The sequence below is a fragment of the Amphiura filiformis genome, chromosome 8 (genome assembly GCF_039555335.1).
Source record: "Amphiura filiformis chromosome 8, Afil_fr2py, whole genome shotgun sequence".
NCBI classification, from domain to species: Eukaryota; Metazoa; Echinodermata; class Ophiuroidea; order Amphilepidida; family Amphiuridae; genus Amphiura; species Amphiura filiformis.
This window is the reverse complement of record NC_092635.1, coordinates 13,705,822-13,719,226: the sequence shown is the minus strand read 5'-3', so window position 1 is coordinate 13,719,226 and position 13,405 is coordinate 13,705,822. Positions and strand designations below refer to the sequence as shown.

Genomic DNA, 13,405 nt, shown 5'->3' with positions numbered 1-13,405 from the left:
ACTTTGGTCTGAGTGGATCAGATTGGGTCACATTTGATCACATACTGCTATTGTCAAAATCAATGATCAATAATTTTTTTTAATGAAGAACAAACATTTTACAGATTTTGAGAAAATCAACTATGGCCCAATGCTGTACCGTTGGATTGAGGTGAGGCCAAAATTGATGAGGATTTTTCATGATCAAGTAAGATTTTAATATGAATACTACAGTAACACATGGATTAGTTATATCATGCATTCACACCCACCTATCCCTATTACTGCCCACTTCAGATGATGCATTGGGGGCACTAAGCAGTAATGGTACTATCCCTGACTCCAACTCCTGACACATCTCTGTGATTGTATCATCAAAGACTCCACCTGCATCATCGGCGCCCTCACCAACCAATTTCACCTTCCACGCTCTGGCTGGTAGTCGTAGATCGTTGGGTTTTAACCTCACAACTTGCTTGGCGATTTGCACAAAGATTGGTTTGCACTTACGTCCTCTGAAATAAGAAGAATGCATGCAGGAATACAAGTTACTATATGATCATCTTCATGGATCTCTATTGTGATACTAGATATGCTTTTACTACCATGCAGATTACTGATTTATCCTTTCTGTATAAAGGTCTTCTCTTTATTTAATCATCTTTATTAACCAAAAGAAGAAAAACATTTAACCCCAAGATCAACTGAGATCCATACTGATCTCAGGCAAGAATTTCTTCTCAATCCGAGCAATTTCAGAGTGGAACAACCTCCCAGAAACAGTAGTAGAAGCCAAGACAACAAACCAATTCAAGACTCAGCTTGATAAGTTTTGGTGCAAGAGCGTAAATGGATATGGGGTCAAAAAGGCTGATGCCTAAATTATTCCCATCATACCTTAAGTGTAAGTGTAAGTGTATGGGACAATTACAAACAGCAAATACACATAAACAATGGGTAGAAAACAGTTAAATGGCATCTTAGACATTCCACTTTGGCTCATGTCTCGAGTTGAAGATTGTATAAGATGACATGAGAATTTTTGTTGTCCGTGTCGATCAAGCCTCTAGAGCCAACTTTTAAACCTTTACTAAATATCTGCAAATTCCCACTGTTGATGAGCCCATTTCCTACCTTGTTGCTAGTCTTTTCACAGTGACCTGTGGTCCGTAATTTTTGCCTTGTACCATAGTACGTCCAATAGACCTGACCATGGGTAACGTGTAGACTCTTGGTGCCAATAAAGGACGTAGGTGACCTTCCATAAGTGCTGCCATGCCTGATCCATACGGTCCTAATGTTATTTGCTGTGACAAAAATGTTTGAAATTATATCAGGGATTTGTTTTTATTTATTTGCAGGAATACTTCATCTGCAGAATGTCCTAAAATTCGTCAAAACCCTTGTTTGTTTGTTTTATTTCTTCTTTAACCTTGGACACTCAATCACTTGAAAACATAATTAACTATCTGTTCTTCCATGAGGCGCAGGGATTCACATAAGCGACTCGATCACACAAACTTGCAAGACAGTTACATCTATGATAATTTCATCTGTAAAGTGTTATACCATAGGAACTAGCCTATTAAATACCTAAGAAACACATATAGGAAACAATAATTATTGTCTGTATATAGAGAATTATTGTTTGTTTGTTTGTTTATTTCTTCTTTATACTGGGTCCATATTCAGGGGAAAATTTAAGTATTCCCCTGTTCTTCCATATGGCCCAGTTGTTAAAATTATCACAAGGCTCATTTATATATATTGCAATACAAGTATGAAGGTGAGTGAAACAGGTTATGGGTTATTCCAGTTGAAATCCATACACCCCCTATGGAAGACATGACCTTAATCTCCCACACAGGGGGTGTAGATTGCAAATGGAGTTACCCATAAATAATCCCATGTGAAATTCACACTCCCTGTGTGGAAGATTAAGGTTATGTCTTGGATTTCAACTGGAATAGCGCATTTGAGGTATAGACTGTGTCCTATCCAAAGGAGCGTCATCCAACATGGATGGGATGTAGACTAACCTGTGCTGGATTCAGGTTAAGTAATCTCCATGAGGAGTAGATGAGATCAGAGAAATGATGCAATAATCGCAGTCTTGCTCTGATAGCTGGTAAACTAACATCCCTCAAAGCTGTATAACGGGCTGGTACATCATCTGGAAGACCTGCAATGCCAGGAAAAACAAACAGATCAATTAGATTATCTTTTTCCACTGTGAATTTAACATCATATGTGACCGTCCAGGTCGAAACGCTCGTAAAGTCGGCCCCTGGTCAAATTTGTTTTCTTCCGTGTTTAGAAAATATATATCATAAGCTTTACAATGATATACAGGTATCATTTGACTTCAAACGATATCCAGAAGTGGAGTTATAACTTGTTAAACTTTGCTCCTTCAGTAAAAAGGTACATTATTTTGGCACTATATTATTTCCTTTTTTCCCACATTGCTGATATTAAATATCAAATGGTCATAATTGGCGATCATTTCAAATCATCCCCAACTGAACAAGGTTCAGGAATGTCCTCTCATTGTTAATTGTTGGTTAACCCACCACATGAACAGGATTTAACCAAAGCAAACAAAGACTTTAAGCTTTTTACTAATGCTATACATAAGTATAAGCTTATTATCCTCTTCAACAATAGGATTAAAGATTGGTGCTTGACTGGACTAAAATGAGAAACATGTCAGGCAAATATTAAGGACATATGAATACAACCTCTATGCATATTTTGCACTGTAACTCGAAATACAATTTGCTGACTTTACGAGCGGTTTGAGATGGATGGTCACATATATGATTACAGGCATCATAAATGGTTATCATACTAAGCATTTGCTACCAGCATAGTCATTTAAGCTCATTCTATCCAAAAACCAACAAGCCGTAATAATTTAGTGATCAGAAGTGGCCAGCATGCCCTGCATCAAATTGCTACCAATTGGTCTCAACATCGACTTCATTAGTAGTCCCTCTGTGATTGCCATTATTGAATCACTGATAGATAGATAGCAATTAATTTGATAACCAGCAATGGGACTCTCAATCACTGCTACAGCTGGTATGATACAGCATCTTTTTACCACACCAGTTTGCCACACCAGTTCCGTTACATGGTCATAATGGTAAAGTGAGATATGGTCAACAGGTAACATTGATTACACCAATTATCTTTCAACATACAATAGTCTCTCTAATAAATGCCCCCCAAATACTTTTTCTAAAGTAAAAGTGACCGAAATGTAGAAATTGCCATGCCATTTGCATGTAGGTAAGCTTAAAACTAGCATTTGATGGGTGTCATGATTGACAAAGTGGCGGACCCGGAAGTAATTTCCGATGAAAATATAACAGGAAGTAAACCGGAAGTGAGCTGTATTTTGCCAATCTTTAAGCTTAAAACAAAAAAATTTACTTAATAAATGCCTTCCCCTTTGAAAAATGTCACCCCAGACATTTTTAAGAGAAAATACAGTATACACAGTGGAACCCAATGTGGGCAAAGTTGAAGCTGATGAATGAATAAATGAATGAATAAATGAATGAATAAATGAATGAATGAATGAATGAATGAATGGCATGCTTATAAAGCGCATTCTGTCAAATGATCCCAATGGGCTGAACAAAATCTTAAACTACAAGTTAAACTACACATAATATATGCAAAGAAACAAAAAAACACAGTTAAATGTTAAAATTTTAGTGAACTCTTGAACTGATTCAGTTGGAATTCCTGACATGAATTGGGAGTTGATTCTACAGTTTGGGTACTGAATATGAAAATGATCTCTGGCCGTAAGTAACAGTATTGACAGTGTTGCATTGCAAGTTGGTGATAATGTTTGATCTGAGAGCATGTGTTGGTTTCTTGATGGTGATGAGGTTACATCAGTTGTCAGGTGCCAGGTTGTTGGGGCATTTGAAAGTAAGAAGCATAAGCTTGTGTATGATGTGCTTCTCTGCAGGCAACCATAATAATTGGAGTTATGTGTTTGCGCTTCTTAGTCAATGTAACAAGCCAGTCGGCAGCATTTTGAATGTGTTACAGATTGCTGATCTGAACATTTGGAAGCCCATACAGAATGTTATTGTTTGAGTCGAGTCTTGAGGAGATGAATCCATGAACCAGTTTTTCAGTACTATTTTGATCAAGATATTTGCGCACATGGCAAATATTTCGAATGGCAAGCGAAGCGAAGCGGCAAGTGTTATTTACATGGGAAATGAGGGAGAGATTTCCATCAATGAGAACACCAAGATCCTGGGCTTGTTTGACAGTCTCAACAACAGTATCACCCAAAGTGATGGAATAAATGTCAGCGTTATGTGAGTAGCGGGGTGATGTATGTAAAGAATTCAATGAGAGTAGTGTGATGCAAACATAGAAAACACTTCTTTGGTCTGTTCAAGTATCGTTCATAAAACGCATATTTTAAAAACATCCTAAATTTGTTCCATTAAGTGACCTTGCCCCAATAAGCACCTACCCGGCTATATTTCAACTTGTATAATGTGATCCAATTAATAATCCAAGTGTAAAAAGTTTCATTTTAAGCTTACCTATACGTAATACATGGTGTGTTTTTTGCAGACAAATGTCCAAACTGGTGGCTAAAATAGGCATCTGAATGTCAGTTTCTATTGGATATTCCATTAAATGTGCATATAATTACAAGTTTCATTATATGTTTATATTATATGGCCAAATGCACCTAAACAATAATCTACAACTACCATCACATTGTTTGACAGTGTGTACGCACTGACTATTTTATTCCATCAATTTCAACACCAATAAGAGCACACTGCACTAAAATGGGTCACTTTTTGTTGGCCATTTTTACAAATAATAATGAAAAAAATGAAAAAAAATAACCGCCCAGGTAAAATGACTTACTTAAGCACCCTGGTTGCTTAATGTTTCATGAAATGAATACAGTGATAAATGTTCACTTACCCAGCTGAAGTGGTGCAGGAGTGCCAGGAGCTCTGTGAGGTACTGGGGCTGCTGTCCATGCCGCTGTATGACTACGACCTGCTGAAATCTGAAGATAGGCAGACAAACATTAAAGACCAATAATTATTTTGGAGCTAGAAACATCCATATCTTATGTCACATAATACACTAATTTGAACGTTCTGCATAATTTAGATCTTACACTACAACTTGGCTGTAATTCAATAGCCAACAGGCCTAGTGCTCTGTAAACATAGGACTCAAAAGGTGAGAGTCTTTCTCATTACACAGCCTGGCCTGGTATCTGTTTGGAGCTTATACTACCATTCAGCTCTCACTCCCTAGCTGACGGCCCTGAAGCTCCATAAACACCCAACTCAGAGGGAGGGAGTCTTTAATGTAGCACAGCCTCACATATGCAACTGCCATATGATAATTGGTCATCAGATAACAACCTTGGCAGGCAAATTGTGATGCTTCAATGTATTGTGAGTAACAAAACATGAAGCACTGTGCAGAAGGTACACATAGTAAGTAAATTTGCTATTAGGAAAGTTCAGCACTTGCTAACACACCCACCCTGTTATTGTGTGTAAAAGCAAGGTGTCATGTCAGGATCACGCAATGCTATGTTATGCATGTGAGGCGTCATTGTTTCATAGCTTTTCATGACATGATTCAATCAGCCAATCAGAATCCCACTTGTGTTCATGCTAAGTATGCACTTTTCAAGTAGCAAAAGAGTGCTGAATTACTGCAGGCTTTCTAAATTACATTGCCTCAGCATTGGTATTAGGTTCCAAATAAAGCTGCAAATACCTCAAATTCATGACAACAAGGAAACAAGCATAACAATAAACAGGTGAGCAACCTGTATGAAAACTGCTTATGCAACAAAATCCTTAGCTACCATTTTGTTTAATATCTTTGTCATTTTATCTGTTTCTTGTTAATACAGTACTTTCTCACTTCAATGAAAATAATAGCAATATTTGTGTGTTCCATGGAAAAGATTAAAAGATAAGCTCTCTTGTAGAAGCTACCACATAATTCCATTATTAACTGTACACTTGTTCAAATATCATTATGCAATCTACCTCAGGTTTGGAGAAACACCAATTGTTACATATACTTGTGTTCTGCATATTTAGATCTTACGCTAAGACTTGGCTGTAATTCATTAGCCAATAGGTCTGGTGCTCTGTGAACATATGATTCAAAGGGTGTGAGTCTTTCTCATTGCACAGCCTGGCCTGATATCTGTTTGGAGCTTATACTACCATTCAGCTCTCACTCCCTAGCTGACGGCCCTGAAGCTCCATAAACACCCAACCCAGAGGGAGGGAGTCTTTAATGTAGCACAGCCTCACATATGTAACTGCCATATGATAATTGGTCATCAGATGACAACCTTGGCAGGGAAATTGCGATGCTTCTATGTATTATGAGTAACAACACATGAAGCACTGTGCAGAAGGTACAAACAATAAGTACATTTGCTATTAGGAAAGTTCAGCGCTTGCTAACACACTTGCCCTGTTTATTGTGTGTAAAAGCAAGGGGTCATGTCAGGATCACAATGCTATGTTATTCAAGTTAGGCGTCAATGATTTCATGACGTGATTTAATCAGCCAATCAGAATCCCTCTTGCGCTAACACCATGTATGCGCTTCTAAAGTGACAAAAGATTACTGAATTACTGCAGGCTTTCTAAATTACATTGCCTTAGCATTGGTATTATGTTCCAAATAAAAGCTGCAAATACCTCAAATTAATAACAAGGACATTAAGCAGGTGAACAACCTGTATGAAAACCATATGTGCAACAAAATCCTTAGTTAACTACTCTTTTGTTTTCTATCTTTGTTGTCATTTTAATACAGTACATTTCTCACTTCAGTTGAAATAAGAGCAATGGCACTATCAAAAGAAAAGATCTCTTGTAGAAGCTATCACATACTCCCTTTATCAATTGTACACTTGTTCACATGTCTTTACGCAATCTTCCTCAGCTTTGGAGTCTCATATCACATTTTTTCAGCTGTAATGCGAGACCTCCAAACCTGAAACAAATATTCCTAAAAAGAATGAAATAGTGGTGAGATTACTTACTTGTCTAATATTCTTGCCTTGTAAGGCAGTTACCATCATGGGCTCTCTCACACCATTGGTATGACCAAGACCAAGCTGTAAAGATAAATAAAATGGTCATGTATACTATTTCTTTTCTTCACATAACAATAATATAAGGGTACTACTGCAAACCTACTCTATTGCTAAATATAACCAGTCTTTACTGGTACTCACACCAGTAACACATGAATGTGTTACTGGTGCAAGTAACAAATATACATAAAGGTTGAATCTGGAACCAAAGACATTATACCAAAAGAATGCCCTCTCAAAATTGCCCTATGTGTAATGCTATGATAAATCCACCATTTTGGTTACGGTTTGTCGCTCATTGAGAGCAAAGAGTGCACTTTCGGCTTTAATTGGTAAAATAATCCGGCGATACACTGTTTGCCCTCCATGAGCATAAGAGCGACACACAAATATGGCTCTAATCCTACTCATAACCCTTTCATCATGAAATGTTCTAATCCTATCCTACAAATTATTATTTAGCCTTTTGAGTGGTGATTCTTGCTCTAAAGCCTGCCTTTGCTTTACTATACTTCAAATATTTGATCCATAAATATCGATTATACCTAGTTTTTGGTTCAAGCGTTGATAGTGTACAGAAAATTATCATCATTCTCAACTTCTCAACAATTTTTGTCAAACTACACTTTGGCATATTTCTATCTATTCAAAAGCTTCAATCAGGCATTTTATCATCAAAAGGGCCTATGATTTAAAAGTTACATGTCCAATAATCCAAAGCAAAGACACAACAATTTTTTCATCAAAATCATGACATTTGACATATCAATTCTTACCTGACCATCGCTGTTATTTCCCCAGACCCAAACGTCTCCAGAGCTAGTCAATGCTACTGTATGTTCAGATCCAACTGATATATCCTCCACAAAGTAGCCTTCTAATGCAGGTACCTGCTGGGGACGATTGGATAAGCCACCTCTACTCTCAGGTAATCCTGTAAGGCGATCTGAAAATATCAACATCATGTGCAATTAACATGCGAGTATGTTATTTGTACTTTTGAATGTTTCAACAGTTAATCAACTATTTTATATCAGTTTCAAAGTTTACTCCCAAATCAAAATCTGTTTCCAGGTATCTCGGATAAAAAATATATCTTAAATTATCAAAACTGAACTGAAAACAGAAGTTTTTTTACTTTTTGATTCAAATTTCAGCTGGTTAAGTCAAATTTTCTTTGGACTACCATTTATTTTAAGTGGTGAGAATATTGTTTGACAACAACAAATCAGCAGTATGCATATGCTGGAAGACTTCTTTGTCAAATTTATTAATTAAAAAACAGTCAAAACGTCATATTGCTGTCAATTTTAATACTAAATCCCACCCATATTAATGTAGAAAATACCTTGACCAAATGTAAAGACTCTGCCATCTTTAGTCAATGCCACAGTAAACTGAGTGCCACAGCAGATTTTCTTGATGCCAAGACCACACAAGCCATCCACTCTCTGTTAAAATGATATAGAAATAAAGATTGTTTGCTAAATATATGGTATGTTACCTACTGTAATATATTAGATTTTCAGCTCAGTGAGTCATTTGTCTACATTATTTTGTGACTTGCTACCACGAAATGAGGATATGGACATCCTGTCTGCTGAGTTGATGTTCTTTGTTTGCCGCACACCTGTACAAGCCAGTAGTATGTCCTTTGTGAATGGCCCATTGTGTCCCCATTCACAACGACATACAGACATACTATCGACTTGAACAGGTGGGTGTAACACAGAACACCAACGCAGCAGCCAGGACGTCTCGGAACTACCAACTTGTGACTTTACTCTCATTTAGTGGTAGCAGGTCACATATATACACACATCTGTGTTAATTCACATGTTGGCCCCCACCCTCCAAAAAAGAAAAAAGGAAAATAATCACTTTGCATCAACTCATTCATAAATAAATGAACGATGTACTTTTGTTTTTGTTTATGTTTATTTGGTATCTTGGAAAGCATACTTGTGTCTAGGTCAGTGTAAATGCATCAACTGTAACACATTAGTGGATGCCCGTAAATAAAATACCAAGTTTCATCAAGAATCCACCTACCTGTGGGGTTGTCTTGGCAGTGGAGTTACCCAGTCCTAGTTTACCATAGTCCCCATCACCAAATGCCCACGCTGTGTTACCATCAGTAGACACACATACCGTATGGTTTAACCCACACGCAACCTGAGAGACAAAGAAACAGAAAAGATGAGATGAAACTTGAATTGAGCCTGTGACTTTTTCACTCAGAAAAAGGTTCTTAATGTTGTCACAAAACAGGCACCAAAATGACAACAAATACCTTTAATTTTTTTTTGTTATATTTTAGCAGCTTAATTTGCATAGATCTCAAATGGTTAAAAATTGATATATTGCATTTTGCGATGAAACTCTTCATTTATTAACCAACAGTCCAATAACTATTGAACATATGGGTCAGATGGTAGAAGTCTTTCTCATCACACAGCCTATAACTAGTATTTGTTTGGAGCATAGACTACCATTGAGCCCTCACTCACTAGCCAATGGCCTTACATCTCCATAAACACTCAACCCAGAGGGAGGAAGTCTTTATTGTAGCACAGCCTTTCTTATGCACCTGCCATATTTGGTTGTCACATGACAACCTGGACAGGCACAATATGACAAAACATGAAGCTTTGTGCAGAAGGTACACATCAATTTTACATTTGCTACCAGGAAGATCAACACTTGCAGAAGGGTGCACCCTGTTTATCGCATAAAAAGCAAAATCACATCAGGATCACACAATACTACTTCAGCATGTGATGTTTTGAGTTTTCCTAGTTTTACAGTAATGACTACAATTACTTAAAATTATTATTTTGGGGCTACAAACATCATACATGCACTATACTCTGATCAGCTTGTAGTAGGCAGGACTCCTAACATCGTGGATTGATATAGAATATAGAATGGTGTACACAGAGCTGAGCGCATCACCTAAACGAACCTTGCGTATTGTGGGAGTGATGCATGCTTTTGTGAACTTACGCAAGCGTAATTTGGGACTTCATTGACTCACACAGTAACAAAAACCAAATAATTCTCGCCTATTGCAAGCTGATCATAGTATACACTATAATGCCCGCAACAATGTATGATCTTGTAATGTGAAATTTGTTAATTGTTTTCAAACCTGATTTTTGGGCATTTGATAACATTTACACATGTCCCAGCTTACACCTAAATGGAATTACCTAAATTGAATGCGTTTGTAGGTCTACAGAGCAATACTGATAATGTGGTAATTACCACATTAAATCTCCATAGAACTCCAAGCTAAACAGTCAAAATAGCCAGTGGGGTTTCTTTCACTTTACCTTGTTATTTTGGCCTAAAATGAACAGAAACCCCATGGAAATCACACATTATGGCTTTAAAGGTTTTGCATAATTTAGATCTTACATTACAACTTGGCTGTAATTCATTAGCCAACAGGCCTAGTGCTCTGTGAACATATGACTCTTTCATAAGGGTGTGAGTCTTTCTTATCACACAGCCTGGCCTGATATCTGTTTGGAGCTTATACTACCATTCAGCTCTCACTCCCTAGCTGACGGCCCTGAAGCTCCATAAACACCCAACCCACAGAGAGGGAGTCTTTAATATAGCACAGCCTCACATATGTACACTGCCATATGATAGTTGGTCATCAGATGACAACCTTGGCAGGCAAATTGTGATGCTTCTATGTATTGTGAGTAACAACACATGAAGCACTGTGCAGAAGATACAAAATATTTGGGCTTTCTTATCGGCTTTGCCTTACATTGGTACCAAATAATTACTAAGAAAGAAACAAATAAACCCAGCAGATACAATGATTTGATTTGAATACTTATTATTCAGTGACCCATACCTGACCAATAGCATGACCCTCAAGACTAGACACACATTCTGGGATCTTCTTATTGGAAGTGTTGCCATGTCCTAATCTACCGTAGTCCCCATTGCCAAATGTAAACAACTTGCCGTCTGATGTTACTACTGCTGAGTGCTTGAAACCACATGCCATCTGAAAGTGGGAAAGATGTAAGAAATAGATGTCATATTTTGACTTATTTTTCATTCTTCTGAAAGATCATTTGACAGGTATTTCATTACTTACTGACGACGTAATATGAAGTTAAACAAGAGTGCTGTTACCATACCTTGCCTTGTGCAGAGAGCTTTCTTCGTGTATCACCCCATAAATTGGTTTGTTTTTTCCCATAAATTGTTTTCAAAAATCGGAAGGTGGGATGGTCCTGGAGGTGATTTTGCACCTGTTTGTCCCAATCTTTTCGCTGGCATTTTATTCTATTTACTTTGTCTTGATTAATATGTGCAATATTTATATATAACATATTTGTCTTTGTAATTGTATATGAGCCAGTGATGAAGCATAATAAATGCTTAAAATAAAATAACAATGTCACACAAAGCCTACATGTTTACTCACCCCTACAACTTCTTCCCCTTGCAGCGCTTCTATCTGTCTGGGTCTTCTCTGTCTATCACTATTACCATGACCTAGTTTACCATAGTCTCCATCACCCCAACTAAACACTTCACCACTCTCAGTCAGAGCCATAGAGTGTCCATCAGATCCACAAGATGTGACTAGCTGACTCACAACAAAACCTTGCACAAACAAAGAACCATTATACATTAAAACACTAATATTTAAGATATGTGCAAAATACTTTGGTCAGTTTGTAATCGTCAGGAATTGTTAAGCTTTGACCACTACTCCGAAAAGTAGACCAATGTTAAGAGTGATATAGTTGACATGTATGGTCTAAATGTTGCGTGTTTTAAAAAGAAAGTAGTTAAAGTATAGGACTTCAATTGAGAACTTGTGATGCTTCTGGCAAGTTGTCACAAGACAATTCTCAAAATGAAATATATTGACGTTAATTTTGCGATGTTACAAGGCTCACCAATTACAAGCTGATCAAACTATAGTACATTAAAATATGTAACATAAAACAAAATTTCCTTTTTTGTCATAATCTCTATTCAATTTGACCACAGAAATTACACAGCCATCTTTAATCAGACATGGAGGAAATTGTATAGGTATTCTTGTTTTGCTCACAATTCCAAACTAATCACTTGAATATATGAAAGTTGCAGACTAGGAGCAATTTAAAATACTTCAAGGTGCAATGCTGTGATTGAGTCACAGGAACACCATCACCATGCATTTATAACACAAGATAGCTGGATGATTCAAATGAAAACCAGAAATCTAGGAATCCTTGTGATGTAGGCAGCAACCAAAATACCACAAATGATGTCGCCAATATAGAAGCAGTGAAGGGAGTCTTAATTTTCCTTTATTCATTTCTGTAGCTGCAACTATAAAACCAATAAAACTGACTTCTAAATCATTTCCTTACCTTGCAGAGCTGACACTACTGTAAGGGTGTGTAAATCATCAGAGTTGCCCTGACCAAGTCTACCATAACTGCCTTCTCCACAAGCTGACACAGTGCCATTGGGATGGATCACAAATGTACAGTTTTGACCACAAGTAGCCTACAAAATGGTAAGTCACAGACATTATTTATTACTGGGCATAAAATATATTGGTACATTGGTCTTTTTAGGTGTGTCAGTGCGATTTTAAAGTTCACATTTGGGAATATTTTGCCCACATTTATATTCAAAAGATTTCTTGACAATACCCTACGCTTCTATGTCTACATAACATAACATAGGTTTCCACAGCTTCTCCAGCTTGCACAAGCATGCAAGAAAAAAAAACCAAGATTTCATTGTTTCAAATAAAGTGATGTGTGACAGTCATATTGTATCTCAGTTTTGAGAGTTTAAAGATGACATAAGGAAATTGGGTCTAGCTGGTTTGCTGCAGTGAACATAATAGGAAACTCCTGCATGCAAGCACTCTACATCAATAATCTTGTAACTATGAAACATAACAACCATATAAGCAGAAAAGGTGGTCCAAATTGCTTGTATATGGCAAAACATATGCTTCTCTTAGGCTGGCTAAAAATCCAATGATTTCTTGAAACTGTTACCTGTTGTGCCTGTGAGAATGATGGTGTTAGCGTTGGGTTGAGAGTTCCTCTTCCAGACTCTGCTAGTTGTCCATGACGACCACTACCCCATAGATACACCTCACATTTACCACCTAATTGCCAATCCTAATAAGGATATGCAATAAAAGGCAATACAGCAATGATTACACTTGATATTAAATACAATGGTTTGGTGGATGATCAAAGATCACATTTTGTTTAAGTTAAATTCAAG

At 37.2% G+C, this 13,405-nt stretch overlaps 1 protein-coding gene across 1 annotated transcript in view; it reads right to left on the bottom strand.

Annotated features, from left to right (window-relative positions):
• The window catches only part of LOC140158652 (probable E3 ubiquitin-protein ligase HERC1), a 78,476-nt gene that overhangs the window by 8,433 nt on the left and 56,638 nt on the right, over positions 1-13,405 (bottom strand). Inside the window, 12 exon segments of the mRNA XM_072181821.1 lie at positions 252-494; positions 1,114-1,286; positions 2,019-2,161; positions 4,960-5,047; positions 7,073-7,147; positions 7,903-8,072; positions 8,475-8,577; positions 9,179-9,301; positions 11,001-11,156; positions 11,583-11,764; positions 12,526-12,664; positions 13,171-13,296. Of these exon segments, the coding sequence (XP_072037922.1) occupies positions 252-494; positions 1,114-1,286; positions 2,019-2,161; positions 4,960-5,047; positions 7,073-7,147; positions 7,903-8,072; positions 8,475-8,577; positions 9,179-9,301; positions 11,001-11,156; positions 11,583-11,764; positions 12,526-12,664; positions 13,171-13,296 (1,721 nt within the window).